This window comes from Aricia agestis, chromosome Z, assembly GCF_905147365.1.
Source record: "Aricia agestis chromosome Z, ilAriAges1.1, whole genome shotgun sequence".
Classification (NCBI taxonomy): Eukaryota; Metazoa; Arthropoda; class Insecta; order Lepidoptera; family Lycaenidae; genus Aricia; species Aricia agestis.
This window is the reverse complement of record NC_056428.1, coordinates 16,842,555-16,866,787: the sequence shown is the minus strand read 5'-3', so window position 1 is coordinate 16,866,787 and position 24,233 is coordinate 16,842,555. Positions and strand designations below refer to the sequence as shown.

Here is a 24,233-nt window from a genome sequence, read left to right as displayed (position 1 = left end):
TATAAGCATATTTACCAACGTATTGAAATAATATTAGAGCATGTAGAAGAAATTTGTAAACATTTAAATATACAAAGTAGAGTTAAAAGAGGATTAATTAATGGGTTAGGATCTATTATTAAAGCCATCACTGGAAACTTAGACCAGGATGATTTAAATAAAATTCAAAAAGATTTAGAAACTTTAAGAGTTGCATATAATAAGCAAATATCTGTAACAGATGATACTTTAGAAGAATATAATAAACAAATTAGTAATATAACTAAAATTCAAGTTGAAATAAATGAGCAATTTAGAACTGTTTTAAATAGTAAGAGTCAACAGAAGGTAGCTCTATCATTATTACTGCAAGCTCAAACTTTACAAGATGTAGCAGAAAGACTATCTACTGCAATTACGTTTGCTGAACATAATATGTTTCATTATGAAATATTACAATCACACATTTTGGAAGAAACTTTAAATAATATTCCGAAAGAATTAATGATATCTAAAAATTTAAATGATATAGAGACCTTCATAGAAGTAGCATGTAGAATTATAGATCAGACAGCATATTTTATAATAAGGATACCTTTAGTGAAAGCGAAATATTATAGTACTCGAAAAATTGTACCTATAATCCAATCCAATCCTTCCTGTACCTATCCTATAATACGAAAAGTAACATTGGCATATGACAATGAAGAAATGTACGAAACCGAAGATTGCATTGAATTAGATAACTTAATATGTAAAGGAAAATTAGTACAGGTGAATTCGTGCGAAACGGAGATAATATACAGAAAAGAAAGTAATAAATGTAAAACTGTCCATGTAAGGTGTCCCATACAGGAAATCACCGAAATATCACCCAAAAGTATCTACATGTATTTTAATAAAACAACGGAAGTCAGCATCGACTGTAATAATCATAAAGAGATAACATGGTTAAAAGGTTCCAATATACTCTATGGCGAGAATTGCAAATTGAATGTTTCAGGCTTGAAAATGCTGCAAACAAAGGAGTCCAGTGACAAAATTATTATTGCAAACATCGAGATCCCCGTAATCGAAACAGCAACGGAGATCGACCTTACTTACGATCCTAAAAAGGTTGAAAACAGGTTAAAACAGTTGAAGAATCTGGAAGCATTCGACTTCAACCAGCAGCACCAAATAATCCAGTACAGTTGGGTAACAACCTTAACCATAATTATAATATTAATAATTCTGCTTAAATTCCTCAGATCCGGAATTTGGAAATCCCGGACTTCAAATTTAGGGGGGGAGAGTAACGCCACCCGGAACCTCACAGTTAGTTTTAAAAAGGAAATTAACACAAACATTAATCCAAATACTAAAGTATATGAAGACCATCCGGAAACGTCGATGATGACACCTTGGACGGTAAACCGAGCGCTGCTGATAAACAATAAGCCAGAGTAAACATTATTGTTGGAAGCAAGAACAAAGGACCATTGAAATGCTACTTCATGGAAACCACCACTACCGCGCCACCTGCTATATAAAGGCCAACAAGCGGCAGAACGGGGATTCATACTGTAGCTTCACCTTAGTTAAGACTTTAGTTTTATATATAACCTTGTAGTTACTGTAATCCTTTGTATTTGTTTTAATAAAGTTTTTTTTAAGAAACTATAAGTTTCAAGTATTTTGACTCGTGTATCCCGTGCATACAGGTCAGTTAATAAGAGCTGGCACAATCAACACATTTAAACATTGCGCTTGTGTAGTGTCTGTGAATAAGCGCGTGGCGTGACGTCGTACTACATATGCATCATAAAAAGTCTGTCCGTCTCTTTCGCACGCGGTCTATCTTATGAGCGTGAAGGGGACAGTTATTATTTTTTTTTTTTCTTATACTACTGTTTATAAATACAGCGTGATGTTACAAGTCGGTAACGTGTGATCGGCGCGCGGCCAGGGTTCGGAACCGTACGATAGTTATCGTACACATACGATAATTTTGTGCGTACGTACGATGTACGATAGCATATTATTAGCGTACGCAGATTATACGATAATTTTTATCATGATGCAAACATATTTCATTACACCATATTCGAGCAAGCTACGTGAGTCAATTAGTGCGTAGCGTGTCCGTGGGTTGCAGTGGAAACAGTCACATATATTTTCTTACAAAGCGAAGCTTGACGCACGTGCGTAGCCTCTCCGTGCGCCGCGGTGGAATGGAGCGCTTAACTTAGTTCGATGCACGGTTATGGCGATATATGAAAAATTCGTGAAAATTAGATGCATCTTTGTGATTGCCATCAAAATTTGCCATCAGGTTCTGGTAGACCTATAATTATGATTAACCTTCAATATAATGAAGTGTTTTACAGATAATGTATGGGGCTTATGTAAAAAAATTAATTACATTTAAGTAATTAATGTTCCACTCTGAGTGCGGCAGTATTCAGTAAGACTCGGAAGTAACAAGTCATCAAAATAATATTATGGTAACCCTGATTTTGAGATATTTTAGACATACTATGTTGTAATCATATATTAGGTATGTTTAAATAATATGATGTATGTATGGACCTTCACCTTTTGGTGATCACATGGTCGTAGACCAGTGGGGTGATGATTTGTGTGAGATTATTCCGTTATTAGGTTTTAAATACTTTATTGGGATGTGGGAGCTTAGCACTAAATAGCATTATAATTAACTTTTGATTGCTTAATATTTAAGTTATATTTAAATGCGCAAACGAAATATTGGCCTCATATATTACGTAAAACAATCGCCCATGACTATTAACAATGTCGGATGTGAAAAACGACAACTTTACAGGAGAGCGATTCAAAGTCTAAACTGTGCATAACTTTTTACTTATTTCAAGTAGGATCATGAAATTTCAGGGTAATACTATAAAAGTTATTTACGTTTGATATGTTATTATGAGTATCTCGTATTTTATGCCTAAATATGAGAAAAGTCACTTCTGACCTTTTTAACGGGGAACGAGTAATGCTGATTTGTCGGAAGTGCCAGAACCGACATTGTTCCTTGTAGAAAATCGACGATTGCTTATCGGAAGTGGTATTTACGTCATTGTTAAGTGATAACTGTTAATTTAAAAATATGTCGCATGTAGAAATTACCAACAAAAACGACAACAATTTAAAGAAAAAAAAAATAGTTTTATGGACTTCTGTCAAATAAAACGTAAAAACAATGTACGTATGAAAATACAAAACATTTCTTATGATTTAAATAATTCGGAAAATCAAAATGTCATCCGAAATGAAAACTTACTTAAAACATTGAAATTAAAAATTATTACCAACACTATTTTGTTGACTTTTTGATAGCATAACATAAATTAACTAAACAAAATAAAAAATATAAAAAATTTATTAAATATAAAGAGAAAAAGTTTGTTTTAAATTATAAAGAGAAAAAGTTTTGTTTGTATTGAATGGGCTCAATAACTACTGAACTAATTTTAAAAATTATTTTACTTTTGGAAAGCTACATCATTTGCAAAGAACACAGGCTATGTATTATTCTGAAAAATATTAGGGATTCTACCGAAAATAGCAAAAATATTTCTATTCAAGTCGCTATATCTTAAAAAGTTATAGTTATTTATTATTTCTTTTTATTAATAATGCGAGTTAATATGATAGGGAATGTGTACGTTTACTCTACATTTTCATTTCCAACATGCTTGACTACAAACGACACAAATCACTAAGCACCCCCATCACTCAGTTTTTTAATCGTTAATTGAACGGTTTTGTTCTGTATAAAAAATCGGTCAAATCTTATTGTGTTTGTTTTGTCTCGATTTTTATTGATTTATTGTTCATTTAACTTCATTTTAAACGTAATTTCTTTGTGACGAAATGGATATTACTCCAAATAAAGCCTCTCAAGCAAGGGCTTTGCTAAGAGCTGAATTTAGACAACGAGTTGTGGCTAGAAGTCTTAATTTAAGTCGAACTTCAGTTACAAGAGTATACCGAAGTATTCTAGAGACTCTAAACTTTACCATGCGACCATGTTCAGGAAGACATTGGGCTACATTTGAACGTGATGACCGTTTTAAGGTGTCAACGTCCTTGCGGAATCGACATCTCATTTCAGTTCAAGTGCAACGACGGCCAAGAGAAGTCGGATGAGTTACAGTAATTGAGTAGACTGTACGACGAAGACTTGCAGGCAGCTGTTTGACTTCACAAAAACTCGCTAACGGTCCAAAATTAGCCCCAGCACACAGTCAAGCGCTGCTTAGTTTCGCACGTTCTCATGTTGATTTTTCATTGGAGCAATGGCGGGTCGTGCTCTTTTCTGATGAAAGCTAAATCAGTCTTTATGGTAACGATGGTCGCAGAAAAGCATACCTTTGATAAGGAGAATGATTTGCGCAGGCGTGCATTGACGAAAGACTTCCATTTGGTAGGTGTTCGGGGACTGTATGGGGCGAGATTTCTTTTGATGCATAAACCAATGTTGAGTTCGTAACCGGGCCACGCCTTGGCACTTTGAGTACCTATCGATACATTCAGGGCGTACTAGGACAACATGCGGTGCCATGTGCTGGTTTTGTTGTTGAAGGTTTCATATTGATGTAGAACAATGCTCGACCGCACGTTGCTGTGAAAGTTCATCAATATCTCTCCGACGTCGAAATTTCGGGTTTGGACTGGCCAGCAAGGAGTCCTAACCTTAATCCTATTGAGCACCTATGGGGAGAACTCAAAAGGAGGGTCACGGCCCGGACTCTTGCCGCAGATACCCTTCAAAACCTCCAGGTGGCTGTCGACAAGAAGATCGGCATGGTATCGCTCAGGAGTTCATCATAACTTTGATAAGGTCAAGGAAAACCCGGATGGAAACCTAAATTAGGGATTACCCTAATTTAGGTTTCCATCCGGGTTTTCCTTGACCTTATCAAAGTTAAATTGATTTCAATAGCTCATAGTGCCACCCATTAGGGTGGCACTATGAGCTATTGAAATCAATTTGTTAGTGTTTTTTACAAGAAAGATGTCATTAATGGCCTACTGAAATGTAATGCCAAACTGACCGGTTTTTGTTTTAAGGCTGTAGAATTAGTAAACAATTTACAATTACAATAACTATAGCAATAATTATTATATATTAACTATAGCAATAATTGTACTACCTTTAAAACGATTCCAACATTTATTTAATACTAATTATATTTCTTGAGTTATTACCGTTTGAATCATAAGGAGAGAGGTGGGTCGATTTTTTTGCACGCAAGTTTAATTACGTAGAAGTATAATTATTTATCTTTGTTCTCGCAATAGGCACTGAGCTACAGGGGGGTCAAAAGTGCTTCGAAACGGATTTAGTGCACGGCAAGCGCGCGGTCTGCTGGAACTTGGCCGCGCCCTCCGTGCGCTTTGATTATAGCAATATTTACAGTTCGTGTCTAAGCTTTTGTAATAGTTTAACACGTATGTTTGATATTTGATCAGTGAGTTATATAGTCAATGTCACACGTAATGTTGACGGTAGGTTACGAACAAACCGCGGTTTACCTAATCGACGGTAATTAGTATGTTTAATTTGACGGTTGTTAGCGGGTCAAGGAATTTTTCTTGTTCAAGTTTAAAAAAATGTGTGTAAATGACAAAGGCGTACCTATACCTTAAAACTAAGCCTTTGCATCCGTTGTGGATGATTTATACATTATTTTCAGAGCGAAGTAAGCACTCCTCAAATACTGTAGTGCCTGGTCGGCCTAGTCCAGAGGAAAGAACTAGTCAATATGTCTGGGACCATTACTATGTACGGGTTTCCTCAGGATGTTTTCCTTCACTGTATGAGTAGTACACGCCGTTGGTACACGCCTCCACCCTGGATCGGACCTGCATCCTCTACGAATGCAAACAAAAGGTCTACCCATCAGGCCACGGACGCTCTTAACCTATACCTTATGTACCGTATATTAAGGGTCTCTTAGGAGTCTATCATTACCAAGAACCCTAGACTGTTACACTAGTTTTCAACGTTACCACTAGAAAATCCATACAAAATATAAACATGATTTTAGTCATGCTAAAACTCGAGGACGTCTTTTACTCTTAAAATATTCGTATTCGTGGAAGCCCAGAGAAGATTTATATTAGAAGAGAAGTGACACGAACTTCACCGGGTCATCTAGTAAGATCTAGAAAAAATTGCCGTTAACTTACGAAAGCAGACTAAAGAGATCATGTTTTAAATAAATACTAGCTATTTGACCGAGCTTTGCTCGGTATTCGATAAAACACGAATAAAATGACATTTTATAAAAACTAGAGATCGCCCAATGGTAATTGTCTTATAGTATCTAAGATTTAATAAAAAAAACTATAATCCATCTTCAATTTGTCACCTTGTTGTCAACAGACTTCAATCATAAATAAAAGAGTATGATTCGTATGTACAGGCATGTCACTCAAAAATCTGTCATTTTTCCTAGTGTGTGTGTTGTAGTGTGTGCAATGTTTTGAAACCCCCTATATACTAAATATCATGAAAATCGTTGGAGCCGATTCCGAGAATCCAATTATATATATAAACAAGAATTGCTCGTTTAAAGATAAAAGATATATCGTTTTTACCTTCTGTAAATATAGAATCTATGTGTTCAGTATCAACACTCTGTAGCTGGTCCTTCTCTTCTGGAATATCAGCTAGTATATCCACGTACTCCGGAGAGTTTTCAGTTTCCTCTGGAATCCTCTCTTCAGGTATCGGTTCCTCCTCATCCTGTATGCCCTCCTGCCTCATCTTTTTCCGGTGTTGCTCCCCCATCGAGTCCCTTGTTAATCTATCCTCCGGTTTCTTCGCAGGGATGATGTCGAAGATTGAAGGTGCTCTCACGTTCGTGCTGGTTAATCCGAGCTTCTTCTGTATGAAAGCCTCTAGGATCTTCGTAGTTATTTGGTTCTGCCGCGCCAGCTCTTCCACGTCTGTGGAGAAAGGAGAACATCAGATAAAAATGACAACGCGATGGACCATCTAACATGCAAAGTGTTTGAATGAAATCGTGCTTGTATAAAGTGTTACATTTAAAACACAATATGCTACTTTTTATCATCTCTAGCAAGGGCACGATTTTATTCGGATAAAGACAATTTTTAAAAATCGATTTGGTCCAAAAAATAAGTGGAGATGGTGTAGGGAAAGAAATGTTTCGACGTCATTTTTATCTGCTTTCACCATTCTCTGTTTTTTTTTATTAGCCTATAGTGCCCCACTGCTGAGCAAAGGTCTCCCCCAGGATCTTCCATTGTTCTCGCTCCTGCGCCACTCTCTGTTACAAATACTATTTTTAGTTTTATTTTTTTCACGGCGAGCAGCGAAGAAACGTTGCATACAGTCAATCACAATGACTCAATCCCTTAATACTAAAATAATGATGAAAACGTTACAGTTAGGTATACCATGAGCTGTCTATGTCCACCGCCAACGTATTATACAAGGGCAAAATACATACGAGTAAAGCCTTTGTATAAACATGTGGATCTCATCATTAATAAAGCGGTCAGGGTACAAATATTCTAGGTTTAATCCATTTTGAAGATGGTTTCAACACTTGCAGGAAAACGGACATCCGTTCACATTTAGGATATACACGACCTCCAAAAGATATAATTATGTAGATCACTACGTAGATCACAATATACAGGACAGAAGGTTAAGTTAGCTACTGTACTATTGTTACGATTATCTCCAGGATGTTACAACGTGAGGAAACGGCATGTATTGTTTGGATGCGTTAGTAGAGCAATCCGACGTGGTCCAGCCGTTTAGAGATGGCTCTCAATTCGGAGGTCGTAGGTTCAATTCCTATTATTCTCCTATCATCATAAATGATCATAAGACAACGCAAGTGGATCGAGCTGTTTGAAGGTGGCTCTTGACGTGGAGGTCGTGTGTTCGATTCCCGTTGAAAAAATGTTGTTTTCAGGTACTTATGTGTGTAAGAAGCACGCTGATAATATGAATGTGAATGTCTCATTAAAAAATGTTTAGGAGCTTTTTGAAGCTCACCGTCTTCTGTACATTTAAAAACAATAAAAAGTAGTAACTTCCAGTTCAGAAAACGAAAAAAAAATGTGCCGTTTTCGGCGACGACCAGTTCGTTTTTTTCCGCCGTAGCTCGCTACTAATGCCACAGAATAGATAATAGTACAACTAATGCAGCCGTTGCCAAACCGAGTAAGTATTAGTCAAGATCGTCTCGTTTATACTACAAGATTTATTACAGTAATTCATCTAAGATGAACTCTTCTATATCATGTGGTATGACCTCTAACGACGTGTGCGCACTGCGCAATGCTTTTGCGGTTTGACCAACGGCCACAAATATCTTTGCAGCCTTTGAGGAAAAAGATGGTTCTTAAAGTAGACAATTTAAATAAAATCTGTACATTATGGTAACCGAAAAGATAGAGAGACGTCTACTATTTGGTCGACATCTCCTTCGTGAGCAAAATAACGATATCTATAATAGGTATATATTATAATCTATAATTAGCAACTATTAAATAGTAACTGAGAGATATCGTTATTTTAACACGGAAATAAATTGTGATCAATAAATTTTATTAATCTCAATTTATTTCCGTGGAAACATGATAGCTAATAGGGGGTTTCGGGGGCGATAAATCGATCTAGCTAGGAATGATTTTCAGAAAATGTCTTTTTACTCGTGTTTTATCGATAATCGATAAACTGAAAAATATGACTCTTTCTGACATCTATTGGCGAATAATAATACTATTATGTGAGCAACTAATTGTTTTAACAACCAGCAGATGGCGTTATTAAGTAACACGAAGTCAATGAGTGTTTGCTATAATACCGAGCAAAGCTCGGTCATCCAGGTACTCTATATAAACTCGAGAACCGATTTGGTTAATATTTTAGTCTTGAAAAGTCCAGGGAAGGTTTATATTAGGGAAGTGATACGAAGTTCACCGGGTTATCTAGTAATAAATATAAATTATGAAAAATACATTGTGGCAATAGATCAACGTTTAAGTTCATGAGTACATAATATAAGCAGTGACAGAACTAGCTACAAATATACGATCTTCTCTTATCTTGCGGCAAAACAAAAGGAATTCAAATAAGGAAATACAAAACCTTTTAGCCTTTTTGATAAATCTCGTTCACGGAAAGGGCATTTCACGCCATTGTTTAAAGTTTAAACAATTTAAGAATTATTTTTGTAAGCTCACGGTCTTTTGCATGGCGACAGTTTTGAATTTTTATTACACAATTTTATACACATAAGGGCCATCCTTACCGGGATGCCATAGCGACGTGGCCAGCGACATCGCCAACTAACTCACTTGGCGACCAACTGACGACGATGCCAAGTAGCCAGCGTAGCCAGAGTCGACCGCTCCGCATGCAGCGACTGGTAACGCTGGTTGCTTGGCAACGTTGCCAGTTATTTACACGTGTTTGAATGCTCCGTTACTAACTCGGTCACCAACCAGTCGCTTCGTTGATTTACGCACGTAGTATTGACTATTGAGAGCAAAATGTCGCTGGCCACGTCGCATCGCCATGGCGTCTCGGTGAGGTAAGGCCCTAATATCAAAGTTTTCACAAAATATAATATAGAGATTCGAATAAAAAAAATCTATTTGTAAGCGAGTTGAAAACGGGTAAAGCTATGCATAGTTAGATCTCTATACCTCTCAAACCAAAGAACTTTTACAATTTTATACAATGTAAAAAAGAGATAATATTATATCAAAATAAGATCGTCCGTTTTGGAAATACGATCCTACAGACATAATAATATACAGTGTGTAACAAAAACTAGTGATAATACTTTAGGGTGTGTACATGTTCCTTGTAGAGAGTTCACTGTGAAAGTAGCAGCTCTGAAAGACGAACATTTTTTTTCACTTTTGTATGGGCAAAGGCCCGAGCGTCACTAGTTTCCCCATACAAAAGTGAAAAAAAATTTTGGTCTTTCAGCGCTGCTACTTTCACAGTGAACTCTCTACAAGGAACACGTACACACCCTAAAGTATTATCACTTGTTTTTGTTACACCCTGTATACATAGACCATACGTTTTTTCATCCAGGATTTAAAAAATTTCTTGGTTAAACATTAAACAACCTCCTTGGCAGTCGTTTAAAAAAGGAAACAGCTTTTGTTGATCGCTTACTTTTTAACACTTTCTTGCGGAAATCTTAAAAGGGATTACCTCTTCAGTCTTCAGCAGGCAAATGGCCGCCAGGACGTGTAGATAAGCGTAATGGCGCCTCTAGGGCAGTCTAGGGCTCTAGCTGTGAGCACCTTTGTTCACTTAAGAGTGTGCTTTAATCTTATAATGAAACAGCTGTATTAAAAGCCTTTGACGTCTTCGTTGATGACAATGTAGAGTGCGAAGATGTATGGGATTTGACATAAGTGTGAAGCGAATTGATATATGAATTCCCATTTTGTTTTAGAAATTCAATAATGAAAATATTAATGATAACATCTTTGGCTAAGGGAATAGTTCTATATCCGAGTAGGTCAAAGTTCTTTGAGTTTGTAATAAAACGGCTGATTAAATAAATGAATTAAAAAAAAATATGAAATATGGGTAAGGCCTTTTTTGATTGATGAATGCAAAATGTTGCACAAGATACCTTGTATAAGACTTGAAAACTTGTAAGATGAAAACCGATCTAAGTACTATATTCGAACACAGAAGTATTGGAAGTTGGAACTGTTTTGTTGGTAATATTTTCAATAAGGCGTGTTCACAGACCGAGAGAATGAACTGCAATACAATGTAACAATTTAGAGGCGTCTTAATTATTGTACAATTTAAAGCCGAGGATGGAATGAAATGGTCTTATTGAAAACTTTATGTATTGTCCTTTATGATGTCTTCTTTACAACCTGTGGTGTAATTTATTGGTATAATAGGGGAGATAGGGAGAAATAAACACACTGCATATTAAATTGAAAAATATCATTATACTTAATAATAATGTACAATATACCATTTATTCCTATATATGACAGCTGTCCAATATCTTACGCAAGAAAAAAGCGGCTCTATTAGAGCCGCAACCGTTGAGACTTGGCAGGCAAGATATTCTCAGGCCCGATTCGACCAAACTTGAAGTTACACGAGTATAACTATCATGAGAATAATTTTACTCCTTTAATTTGCTCTAGGATATTATCGTTTGCATTTTACCAAATTACTCAAAGAGTATGAAATAAAATGTCAATTATAGTTCACAATGACACCGACCGTGACAGTTGACACCCTGTTGTGCAACTATTCTCAGTTTAATATTTACTCCACCAAAATAGCCCGTGTAAATATTTACTCCCGCGTAATTACCTCGTTCTTGGATTAGAAGTTGGAAAAACGCAAACCCAGCTTACTCTTAGATGAGGAGACAGTTATACTCGAGTAAAATTTTACTCCAGTTTGGTCGTATCCGCCCTCAATCTGATACGGGAAAGTACACAATATCGATATTCTTAATCCTCACTAGAGCATACAAGATTCTACGGTTAGACGCCACCTCCAACGTAAGAACTTAAATTTATGCAGATCATGGTGGTATCAAGAGCTATCTGCATACATTTAAAATAACTGACAATCCTTTTTGCTTCTGCGAGAAACCACACAAACAATTACCCACATACTTACTGAATGTCAAAGATTTAGTCAGAAACGCGTCGACTGTGAGCAAAGACTAATTAGTAAAGAAATAAGAGATGAAAGTATTAGAACGATCCTAAATAACGATGAAAGAGAAGACGATTCATGTAATACGCTGAAGAAGTATATAGAGTTATAGCTAAAGAGAATGGGTCGAGGGTGTAAAGAATAAAAAAAAGAAGAAAAAAAACACAACGTAAAAACAAATTTTACATAAAAAAGAAACAAAAAATTGAGAAATTGCAAGGAGAGATAAGGAAAGATGTTGCTGCATTTTTTAAATAGCAGCAGGAAATTTTAATAATAATAATAAAAAAACAATGTAGGTAGGTACCTACCCTATAAGTATTTGAAAAAGTTAATACATTTTTCTCTCGTCTTGAAAAAAGGAAGAATAGCCAATTTTCATGCCTTTTCTCCATATTACATAATATTGGAAAATTGGCAGAAATATTTGAAACATTAAATAAACTGTTCTAAAAACGAGATGTTATGCTTCCAAAAGTACATTACAGTATAAAATATACAGATATTAAATAAAAAAAATCAAAAGTATAGTTATAGAAGAATATTTACAACTTTGTAGAAGAGTTTGCAAACGTTAGATAATTAGCTAATATTATTTGTTACCAAATGTAGCCTATAACCACACCGGTATTTCAAATATGGAACTGGTAGGAAGTTGTAAAAGAAGCTATTTATGGTTATAACATTTAAGATTGTTTGGTTTTAAAGTTAATTCTTTGATAAATAGTGTTTTGTTTTATTTTAATTGATTTATATTAGCAACTATAGTTTGTGCGTTTTATAACGATATGCGTGACACATTATAATTGACAATAGTAGGGAAGTTACCTAACAAAAATTAATCGATAATTTAAAAAATATCGAATCACTTCGTAAAGGAATTGCAATTGAAATTATCGATTTCGTACTGACTTTTCAGTGGCGCCGGCGATCCCTTTTTTATCGATTTGATTTCGATTCAACAGAGCTAATCTCTATTGACATAAGTTCCGTTTCATGCATCTAACATTTTTCAAATGTTTTCGTAACAATAATTTTATACTCCTATTTCACAAATTTTATAAGTACTTATTAATAAGTTAGCATTTAGCAACTTTTCATTTTTATTCATTTACAATTATAGAAAACATTTGTTTTTGTAGATGGAATATAATTTATTACATTTTGTTTTTTTTTTTGTTTTCTTAAAAAAAACCCGTAGCAAGAAATATGAAAACTGTCACCCATATCATCTTAAAACGCACAAATTATACATGTCCCGCACGGCTTCGCCCGCGTAAATTAGGAATTTTACGGAACTTGGGTAGGTCTTTAACAATAATCAGAGAGTAATAATATAGTAAGTAGAATATAAATTAAAAAACTACAGTAATTTTGTCAACTTTTTGCAGTTTATTGTCCTATATGTAAGGTCAAATAAAAAAAAAGAATATTTGAACGTGTGTGGCGGATATAAATAAAATTACCAATTAATTTGCAAAATTAAATAAAAAAAACCTTTTATGTAAATCTTTATCAAACTAGTTCATCTCATGTTATCTGTAGTTTCCATTAATTAAAATTATTATTGTAACATAAAAAAATATGTGAATATCGACTACACATAATTATTTTGACCTTTGAAAAATTACGAATTACCGATGATAATATTATGTCAAAGATGTGTCTCGAGATTTTTAATTGGAGCAAGGATTTTATAAGCGCCTTTTAAAGGGCAGAATATACCTAAATATATGTAAGATAGAATTTGAATTGATGTAATTTGGGAATCATTGTGGTCAAAAGTATAATGTCAAGGTTGTCTTGTTTAAGATGTTTACCGAATCGCGAATACGCGAAAGTGAAAGTTTCGGGTCGATGGATTTTTAGGTTTAAGTTTTTTTGACGTTACAATATTAAATAACCGTTTCTAGATTTACCATTATCATTAACCATGTTTTAAGCTATTAATTAAAGATATTGTAACACTATTACTGACGGCTGTTGCTAGTCGTCCGGTAATCGGATGAATAAAATAAATCTTAGTCGTCCGATTACCGGATGAATAAAAAAAATAACTCATCCGATTACCGGACGACTAGCAACAGCCTTAAAAGATAATCTATTCGTCCGATAATCGGACGACTAAGATTTTTTTTATTCATCCGGTAATCGGACGACTAGACACTTCGATTACTAACATTATAAATGCGAAAGTGTCTCTCTGTTACTTCTTTACGCCCAAAACGTTGAATCAATTTTGCTAAAATTTGACATGGACTTTAAAAAAATGTACGTTTCTCGTGCGATAAACGAATTATAATCTAAACCTAGACTTATATTAAAGGCTCATCCTACTTAAAAATCATCTGATGCTGCTTTATTGAGTTGGGAATTTGTAACCCATATCAAGATATTGGCTGTATGGACTATGGGCCACAGCCTGTGATAGTGATAAAGATTCAGAACAAAAGGTATGGTAATTGAAACTTAAGATTGGGGTGTAAGGGATGTAAAAAACATAGTAATCATAGGGTGAGTTTGTGACCCTTGCATACAAGAGTTTCCTGAACGCAGCAGCGCCGAAAGAGTTATTTTTGACTTCAATGATTTTTGAGAAATGCCCAAGTCCCAACATATACAAAAGTAACTCTCCAACTTTCAAAGATAACGTGATTTCTTCATCGTACAACCGCTGGCAAATCTTTCTTTTATTGGATTTTATATCATTGTGTAAATAAAAGCATCAGGAAGCATATCGTATAAAATGGGCACTGGCTTCCTAGGTTTTAACTTTTATTGTATGCCCTGACTTATACTTTTATCTTCTATGAGAATGGCTCTTAAATAGTTGCCTTTAAGATTCTGTCGGAGGTAATATAACTCTGAACGTATTGTACTCAGTCCGTTGTTTATTATTATTGCTTTTTTAACATGTCGAGCTCATAGGGTTATTTAAAGTTGTTTTATTTAACAACTTTTAATGCGTATCATATTGTTTATTGGATGCCGTGATACTACCAGTTTTATTATACTTTATGAGGATTAACGTGTGACCTTAGTACCTACTGCGGCATTCAGAGACGAATATTATAGGTCTACCAGAATCTGATGGCAAAAAGTGAGAAAATAAATTGACTCTAGCAATACCGGGGAATATTTTGATTTTGATAAAACTTTTTTGTTTTTTTTTTCCTTTAGCGGCTTATTCTGTGTGTGAAACATGCAAATATACAAATTTATCCAATAATCAAGGACATTTTTTAAAATCCTGCCATCAAAATTTGCCATCAGATTCTGGTAGACATTTTTTTTTTTCCTTTAGCGGCTTATTCTGTGTGTGAAACATGCAAATATACAAATTTATCCAATGATCAAGGACATTTTTTAAAATCCTGCCATCAAAATTTGCCATCAGATTCATCTCTGAATGCCGGAAAACATTGTGGGGAAACCCGCTCATAGTTGGTCCCAGAGGTATTGTACCTGTTCTTTCCTCTGGACTAGGCCGACTTTGTTGCGGTTGTAATACGGACATTTAAATCTTGTCCCAGCCCCTAGGCACTATAGTATTTGAAGAGTGGTTACTACGCTCTGAGAATACTGTTTCACAATGGATGCAAAGGCCTAGTTTATTACCTGCCAAACTCTTCAATAAATTGTAGTATGTCAATTTGCATTCACTAGTTTCAGAAAATGTGTATGAGATTTGAGTTTTGACAATGATATTTTATGTTATTTTTCATATCTAATTTGGCTATCGAAACCAGCGAATGAACTTGCTACTTTTGGAAGTGAGCTAAAAATTATTTGACACGCAATAAGTATAACATAATACATAATTATGTTATATTAAATCATTATTATTATAGGTACTTATATAAAATATCCGAGTTTAAAATAAAAGGCACGTAAAGGACATTCTACGTCCTGTAGACGTACATGACATTTCGTGCCTGTTGTGGCATAACTTAGCCATAAACCATGGCACAATGCCTCTCACTAATGATCTCATAGTCCAGCTGTTTAATTAGCTGCATTTTTGCTGATACAGCTGAGGAATTAAAATACTTTTACGGCCGCAGTTAATATTATTATCTGAGTCCTTTGGCCCTAAGGACATAATATTATTATAAACTAGATGACGCCCGCAACTCCGTTAAAAAAATCGTTTATCGCGTGGGAACCGTACATTTTCCGGGATAAAAAGTATCCTATGTGCTTTCCCGGGACTCAAAGTGTTTAGATACATACTAAATTTCTGCAAAATCGGTCCAGCGGCTTGGGCATAAAGAGGTAACCGGCAATATAGACAGACAGACATACACACTTTCGCATTTATAATTTTTGTATGGAATGTGGATATAAGTGCATGAAATAATTTTTATCTACTTCTAATTAAAGCGCTATTAAAAAATAAAAGCACTTAGCGCAGTTTGTAAAAATGGGAAAGTAATAATAACTAATAATGTCTAAACTGCTTTTAAATTAATTAATAAATAAGCTAAAAAGTCAAATATCCTTGGAAACATTTTCGCTAATTAAATCCTATGAGTTTATGAAAATTAATAAATTAAAATAACCCAACAAAACACGCCTAACCGCCGACAGTGAATGAATTAGGTCAAGTACAGTCAGATAATCGAGTTACGATTGTTTCCGATGTATCGAGTTATCTTAATCGAGTGACGATTGTAATCGATATATCGAATTAACGACAAGTTAGTTTGAGTAATAGTTATTTGGAAGGTCAATGCTATGTTGTGTAGTATTAGAGGCTGTAACGCAAGCAATTGGAGAGATTTACTTAAGAATTTTTTTTGATAGCCTCTTTATTTAAACATATTATACAAGTTGTTTACATTACAAGTTACAAAGTTATAATTGTTAAAAAATTAGTCTAAATGCCTTGTGGCAATCTAATGCTGCTCTATGCTAGGTCTTTCCCGCTGCTTGCCGAAAAACATCTGACCAGCATTTTAGTTTTCTGCCTCTTTTTCTTTTATTGCCTCTTGAGTACCAGTGAGTTACTGTTTTGCTCCACTTGTCTTTGCCTCGTATAAGTTGTCCGGCCCATCTCCATTTTAGCTTGTAAGTCTGCGCTGTGATATCTTTTAACTTTGTTTTATCTCTAATCGTAGAGCATCTTATTTTATCTAATAGTTCAATGTTTAGCATGCTCCGTTCCATGGATTTTTGGCAAGTTTCTAGCTTTTCTGTCAGTTTTTTGTGAGGCTCCAGGTTTGGCAGCCGTATGATAAGACTGGCAGGACACATGCATTGTAGAGTTTAGATTTAAGTGAGAGTTCGTAATCTTTATATTTCATTACTTCTTTGAGTGACCAGTATCTTTTCCAAGCTTTTGCCGTTCTCTGTTCTATCTCTTTTTCCATAGACTTTTGCATTGAAACTACTTGGCCGAGACACAGCCGCGATATGATGTATAGTCGTTGACATATTCAATTATTTTGCCGTTTACCTGAATTTTGTCACTTATGCTGTTGGTCATAATTTTTGTTTTTTCAGTGTTCACAGTGAGTCCGATTCTTGAGCTTTGGTTTAGCAACTTTGTAAGCATGTCTTCCAGGATTTTTGCAGAATATGAGAAGAGGACGAGGTCGTCGGCGAATCTCAGGTGCGACAAGGTCACACCGTCGATTTGGATGCCGTAGTTTTTGTTTTCTTGCCAGCTTAAGAATTAGTTAACTTTAATTTAATGACGATTAAGGTCGTCAGAACATAAAATATACAATTCAAATGTCTCTAAATGCGGCTGTAAGTATAGATAATCAGAATAAGTTTGGACACAGGGTAAGTCGGATAATTCAACTTATCACATATAAATTAGTCAGTGTTTTTTTACCGCAAACTGTATAATCATGCACACAAAATATTTAATTTAGCGTTAACATTAATTATCCGGACTTACCCTGTATCCGAACTTACCCCGATTAACCTTATTCTAAGAATTTGTAAAGTGCAAAGAATATTGTTATTTTTTAAACCATAAAATAATACATACCATTACATACCTATCTTTTCGTTGTTATGTAATTTTAACATCTAGGCTACCTATATAAAATGGCAAAGACCTGTTACATAATATTATTAGGAATAATAAAACTTAATTTATTAATTAAGTACCTACATAAGTTAAAAATATCCAGATTCTCCGATTATCAAAATAGTAATTTGGTTTGATAAGGAACCTGAGAAACCAGTTTAGTATTCTTTGAACAATAATTATTCTTATTTTTGTCATAATAATATATTTCTCGTAAGTTCTACATTTGAATTTTGATACACTTGGGCCGGTATAATAGTCAGTACTCAAGATGCATCTCGGTCTCAAGACGCAGTTTGGCTCTATGATTAGTCCAAATTTTGACAGCCTCTCACTTCACAATCAATCAGCAATCACAGAGCCTAAACCGTGTCTTGGGACCGAGATGCATCTTGAGTACTGACTATTTATACCGGCCTATGTCTGTCTGTGTATTTGTACAAACTTTATACGAGTTGTTAATCTCAAGAGGCAGACCGTAGACGATGTATCATGTGAGTGAAACATTTTATCCCTCATTGTCTTGACTCTCGACCCTAGATATTCTTATAAATAAATTCTCGTGACTCAACGATTCGTGTCTAAAAAAATGGCTCAACCGATTTCAATGAAATTTTGTAGGTACTATCAGAGAAGTTGATTCCTAGGCAGATGGCGAACCTAAGTAATTTGGTCGCGTAAATTCAAACCTATCAGACCTGAGTATCAGACCAATCACAGCTAACATTTAATTGACATAAGCCGACCAAATGACATAGGTCCGTCAACTGCCTAGGAATCAACTTCCTCGATGGTACATTCGTTAGGCCTGAGAATAGGTTTTTATGTACTTTTTATATTGATATTAGAAATAATTTATATGGCAAAACAACGTTGCCGGGACAGCTAGTATTCTTATATTATAACCTATTATTCAACGAGTAGACCTAGGTAGCTACGTCAAAAATGTAAAATAAAAAAGAAAATTGTGTAGATGACCTAGTGTCATCAAAACCAGCTCAGACATCAGACAAGGTTACATAAATTAGGATGTATTAGGCAATAGCTCAGGGTTGCCAATGCCAAAACCATCAGATTCCTCACAAATTGGGGAATTTGTGTATGAAACTTTTGAGGGGTTAGAAGTTAAATAATCAGCCAAGTGCGAGTCGGAGTCGCGCACAAAGGGTTCCGTACCGTCATAGAGGAAAAATAGGCGAAAATTGTGTTCTTGTATGGGAGCCCCCCTTAATTTTTTATTTTATTTTAATATTATCATTAAATATTGAAGTAGATATATATAAAATTAAGGCCTTTGTGAAAATATCAAGTGCCTTCCTGTTGCCATTATTTATATCGAGCAAGAAAGACGTTTGTTAAAATCACGTTTGTTGTATGGGTGCCCCCTTTAAATATTAATTTTATTTTGTTTTCAGTATTTGTTGTTACAGCGGCAATAGATAAACACAATCTGTGAAAATTTTAGAACTCTAGCTATAGCGGTTCTTGAGATACAGCCTGGAGAGAGACAGACGGACAAACAGACATCGAAGTCTCATGAATAGGGTCCCGTTTTCACCCTTTGGGTACGGAACCCTAAAAATACTATGTATAAAGGTAATAATGTGTTAATTGATTGCATTACTAGCTGACCCGGCAAACGTTGTTTTGTCATATTATACATTTCTAGTATCAATATAAAAAGTAGATTAAAAACCTATTCTCAGGCCTAACGAATGTACAAAATATCATAAAAATCGTTTGGGACGTTTTGGAGGATTTCGCGCACAAAAACTTTGAAACGAGAATTTTATATTTTATATCTATACTAATTATATATTATAATTGGGAAGAAGAGTTTGTTTGTTTGTTTGAACGCGCGTCGAGGAAGGCTATAGGCTATATTTTATCACGCTAATACTAATAGAGTCTGGCTAGCGAAAGATGAGACTGGAAAAAGGCGGCAAATTCAAAAAATCCACGTAGACAAGGTTGCCAACCTTGTCTATAGTCGGAATTATAGTTTTGATACTTGATTATTTATGACAATAATATTATATTTTAGATTGGATAACTCATTTCAAGAATAAGTTTGTTGTTGTTTACTTAAATTTTATTTTGCAATACATTTCATTGTGTTTTGATTTTGACGAAAACTCTTGCATGTTTTTGTCGGAGTATTAAAACTTCTTCTTTAATACTTACCGTACATCATGAAATATATTACGAAATATAATTTAACTAAACAATTATCTTCATTTTCTTAAACAAAATTGTCACTACTGTTTCTAAGTTTAAATATAATTTAATTTAAATGAGCGAAGAAATAGAGGAAAATGTGGGGGAAAAAAGGGGAAATTATTTGAAAGGGCTTATTTGTACGCGCTAACCTCAGGAACTACTGGTCCGATTTGAAAAAATCTTTCAGTGTTAGATAGTCCATTTATTGAAGAAGGCTATAGATTATATTTTATCACGCTAAGACTAATAGGAGCGAAGAAATAGAGGAAAATGTGGAAAAACACGGGGGATATTTTTTGAAAGGGTTTATCTCACGAACTACTGGAGCAATTTTTCTGTTATTTGGCACAGATAAGGAGTAGACCACGTGAAGGATCATAGGCTATTTTTTGTGGACTAATTTGTCTGTGAAATATCTAATTTACACGGGTGAAGCTGCGCGGAACGTTATATTACGCGTGGACCCATTTTGCTGAAATTTGGTATAAAGATAATTTGAGTCCCGAAAAAGAACATAGGATACATTTTGTCCCGGAAAAATGTAAGGTTACTGCACAATATACTTTTACGATTTGCGCGTAAACTAAGTATTCAATCTATTTTGATGGAATTTGGTATGGAGATACTTTGAGTCTCGGAAAAGGACAAGGAATACCAATTTTGTCCCGGAAAATGTACGGTTCCCGCACAATAAACTTTTATGATTATCGTAAAACTATTTAATCTATTCTGATAGATATGGCAATACTTTCAATATCGGGAAATGACAAGGGATACTTTTTATCCCGGAAAATATATGGTTCCCGTAATTTGGCATTTAGATTGGAGTCTATACTAATTTGAATCTGGGACAAGGAATGTTTTTTGTCCCGGAAAAATGTGCGGTTCCCACACAATAATATACTTTTCTGATTTGCACGTAAACGACTCAATCGATGTACGGGAACAACCCTCGGGAACCCGTGCATTCTGGTCTCTGGCCAAAGCTATTGAAGGAAATTTCTGCAAGCCAACCCTACCATCCCTACACGTAGGAAATGGATCGTTGGCCCAGGACGCAAAAGACAAAGCCGATCTTCTGGGCAAGCTCTTTGCGTCAAACTCGACCCTGGGTGACGGGGGGCAGAAACCGCCGACCATACCGCGATGCACGAGCATCATGTCGGATATACGGTTTCATCAGCGCTCAGTGCGAAAAGCCCTCTGTTCCCTTGATATCCAAAAGTCGAGTGGGCCTGACGGAATCCCGCCTATTGTGTTGAAAAAGTGTGCTCCAGAGTTGGCTCCGGTCTTGACGCGTCTTTTTCGGCTCTCCTATTCCACTGGCATCGTCCCGGCTTCCTGGAAGACAGCCTTGGTGCACCCGATCCCCAAAAAAGGTGATCGCTCAAATCCTTCCAACTACAGACCAATCGCTATAACCTCTCTCTTCTCGAAGATAATGGAATCCATTATCAATAGCCAGCTTCTTCGATACTTGGACGGCCAGGGATTGCTAAGCGACAAACAATACGGGTTCCGTAAGGGTCGCTCGGCTGGTGATCTCTTGGCATACCTGACTCATCGTTGGGCTCAGGCAATTGAGTCGAAGGGAGAGGCATTGGCTGTTAGTTTGGACATTGCGAAGGCCTTCGATCGGGTTTGGCATAAAGCGCTGCTATCAAAGCTTCCATCATACGGGCTACCCGAGAAATTATGTAAGTGGGTCACTAGTTTCTTAGCAGACAGAAGCATAAAGGTCGTAGTTGACGGCGAATGCTCGGAAACTCAGTCTGTTAATGCTGGTGTCCCTCAGGGCTGTTTGCTATCGCCTACTCTATTCATACTGCATATCAATGACATGTTACAAACCAAAGGCATTCATTGCTATGCGGATGATAGTACAGGTGATGCTGTATATACCGGCTCCCCTAATATTTCTCGGCAAAATGTCACTGAGAGTCGAAACGAACTTGTGTCTAAGGTGGAGAATTCATTGGAGAAGGTCTCTGAATGGGGTAGACGTAACTTAGTCCAATTCAACCCCGCCAAGACACAAGTCTGCGCGTTCACCACTAAAAAGTCACCAATGGTCGTTTATCCTCGTTTCGAGGGCACATCTTTAACCATATCCCCTAGCATTGAGATACTTGGCGTCAACATATCGAGCGAAGTCCAGTTCCGATATCATCTTGAGGGTAAGGCCAAATTAGCCTCAAAGAAGCTTGGCGTTCTTAACAGAGCGAGACAGTACTTCAGTCCGGACCAACGCCTACAACTCTACAAGGCGCAGGTTCGGCCTCATATGGAATATTGTTCTCATCTCTGGGCAGGGGCGCCAAAATACCAACTGCTCCCTCTGGATCGTATCCAACGAAGGGCTGCTCGAATTGTTGACTGCCATAGTGTTTCAAACAGCTTGGACCCCCTGAAATTACGCCGAGATGTTGCTTCACTCTGCATCCTCTATCGGTTGTATCACGGGGAGTGCTCTGAGGAATTGTTCGGAATCATACCACCTGCAACTTTTCGCTATCGTCCCACGCGAAAAACATACCATCCTCATCACCTTGATGAGTGGCAGTCTTCCACAGTGCGTTTTTCGCGTAACTTTCTGCCGCGCACTGTAAAACTCTGGAATGGGCTGTCACCAGCAGTATTTCCGGACCGATACGACCTGCAAACCTTCAAGAAAAGAGCGTATACCCTCTTAAAAGGCCGGCAACGCACCTGCAGCTCTTCTGATGTTGCGAGTGTCCATGGGCGACGGTAGTTGCTTACCATCAGGTGACCCGTTTGCTCGTTTGCCCCCTTATTTAATAAAAAAAAAAAAAAAAAAAAAAAAACAACTTTAAACTAAAGTCCACGCGGACGAAGTCGCGGGCAACAGCTAGTATTTATATATATTTGAGTTTCATATTTTTGTAGACTTGCCACCCAGTTTTAAAGTCCTTTGCTAACAAGTTCAAACAACTTCAAATCAATCTAAGAAAAAGGGATGACACTACGATGTTGCCACTTTTTAATTTCTTCACTTTCTTGACAAACTATACAGGCATTGACAAATATTATCTATATACCTCAACTGACAAAGTAGACTAATGTACGTTGTAATTATTATTATAAATAGAAAAAATCCGATAAGTACAAGTAAGTCAAAATCTCCGCTTTTTGTCCACAGAATCAACCCGCAAAAATGGGGCATCCTCCACAAATTAGTAGCCCTGGCCGGGGCTGCGGCTATTCTACCTATTTCGATAATAAAATGACAGAATAGTATAATTGACAACCCTAGATATGTAAGTCAAGGTGTCAGTCGCCAATTATTAATGACAAAAGGCTTTGTTGATACTGACGACATAATATTATTTTGAAGATCACCCGCCCACTTCACTGAGCTTAGTTTATATTTTAGTGATTTTATCATAATAAAGGATGAATAGGGATTTATTTAATTAAGGATTTATTATGCCATGTTATAATGCATGTCTTTTTTGAGGGGGGGAAATGCATTACGCATCCCCTGCGGGGGAAGAGGCAGGGGTATGTCGGACTCCCTCCGCAGAGGTTTACCGACTAAAACCTCCATGCCCTCGTCTGCGCTACACGCGAAGGAGCGAGACCGCGAAGCATTCTACCGCGTCCTCCGCAGCGCTTGCCGCTTCCGGCATCTCTATGGCTGCAGCAGCCTTGCCGCCGCCTGTCTGCACCGAGAGGCTCCCCGGGCATTGGGGAAGCCTTTCTCCTCGGGGCCTATATTGTGGGCGGTGATCCCCCGATCAACCGCCCACAGGCCTAGGCTTCTACCTCCATGGCGGGGGCGGTTTCACTCGCCCCGGCCTTATCGGCTCCAAGCCGCTTCTGCGGCCGAGCGCAAGCTTCTTTCTCATGCCGGGCTTGCTGGCTGCAGCTGTGATGCAACCGTTAGTCCCCAGCACGTGGTTGCTCTCTTTGCCGAGCTCGGCGCAGATAAAGCAGTTGGGCTTTTCCGCGCAGTCGGCGGCCTTGAACCCGGGTTTACCGCAACGGAAGCAATTCCCGCTACGGTCTACCGAGGACTGGCAACTCGATGCCAGGTGACCGGTGTCCAGACATCGGTAGCACCGCTTTTGCCTCGCGGCCAGCAGCACTACCTTTTTCAGAACCCATCCCACCTGCTGCCGCCCAGAAGCAACTAACTTCTTGGCGGCAGCCGTGGGGACTAGCCACAAACTCCGCGCACCCCTGGGGCCCACCCTAATTCTGCCCGACCGGATTATAATGCATGCCTAATATTATCCATGGAAT

The 24,233-nt window shown here is 36.8% G+C and overlaps 1 protein-coding gene and 1 long non-coding RNA gene across 2 annotated transcripts in view; one reads left to right on the top strand and one right to left on the bottom strand.

The window, feature by feature from the left end:
* The window catches only part of LOC121739101, a 97,998-nt gene that overhangs the window by 43,061 nt on the left and 30,704 nt on the right, over positions 1–24,233 (bottom strand). The window contains exon 2 of the mRNA XM_042131426.1: positions 6,595–6,945. Coding sequence (XP_041987360.1) covers positions 6,595–6,945 — 351 coding nt within the window. The remainder of the gene's footprint in view (positions 1–6,594; positions 6,946–24,233) is intronic.
* LOC121739102 lies at positions 1,865–16,944 on the top strand. The gene is made up of 3 exons (XR_006037393.1): positions 1,865–1,938; positions 16,307–16,311; positions 16,934–16,944. It is a non-coding gene; the product is annotated as an uncharacterized LOC121739102 (long non-coding RNA).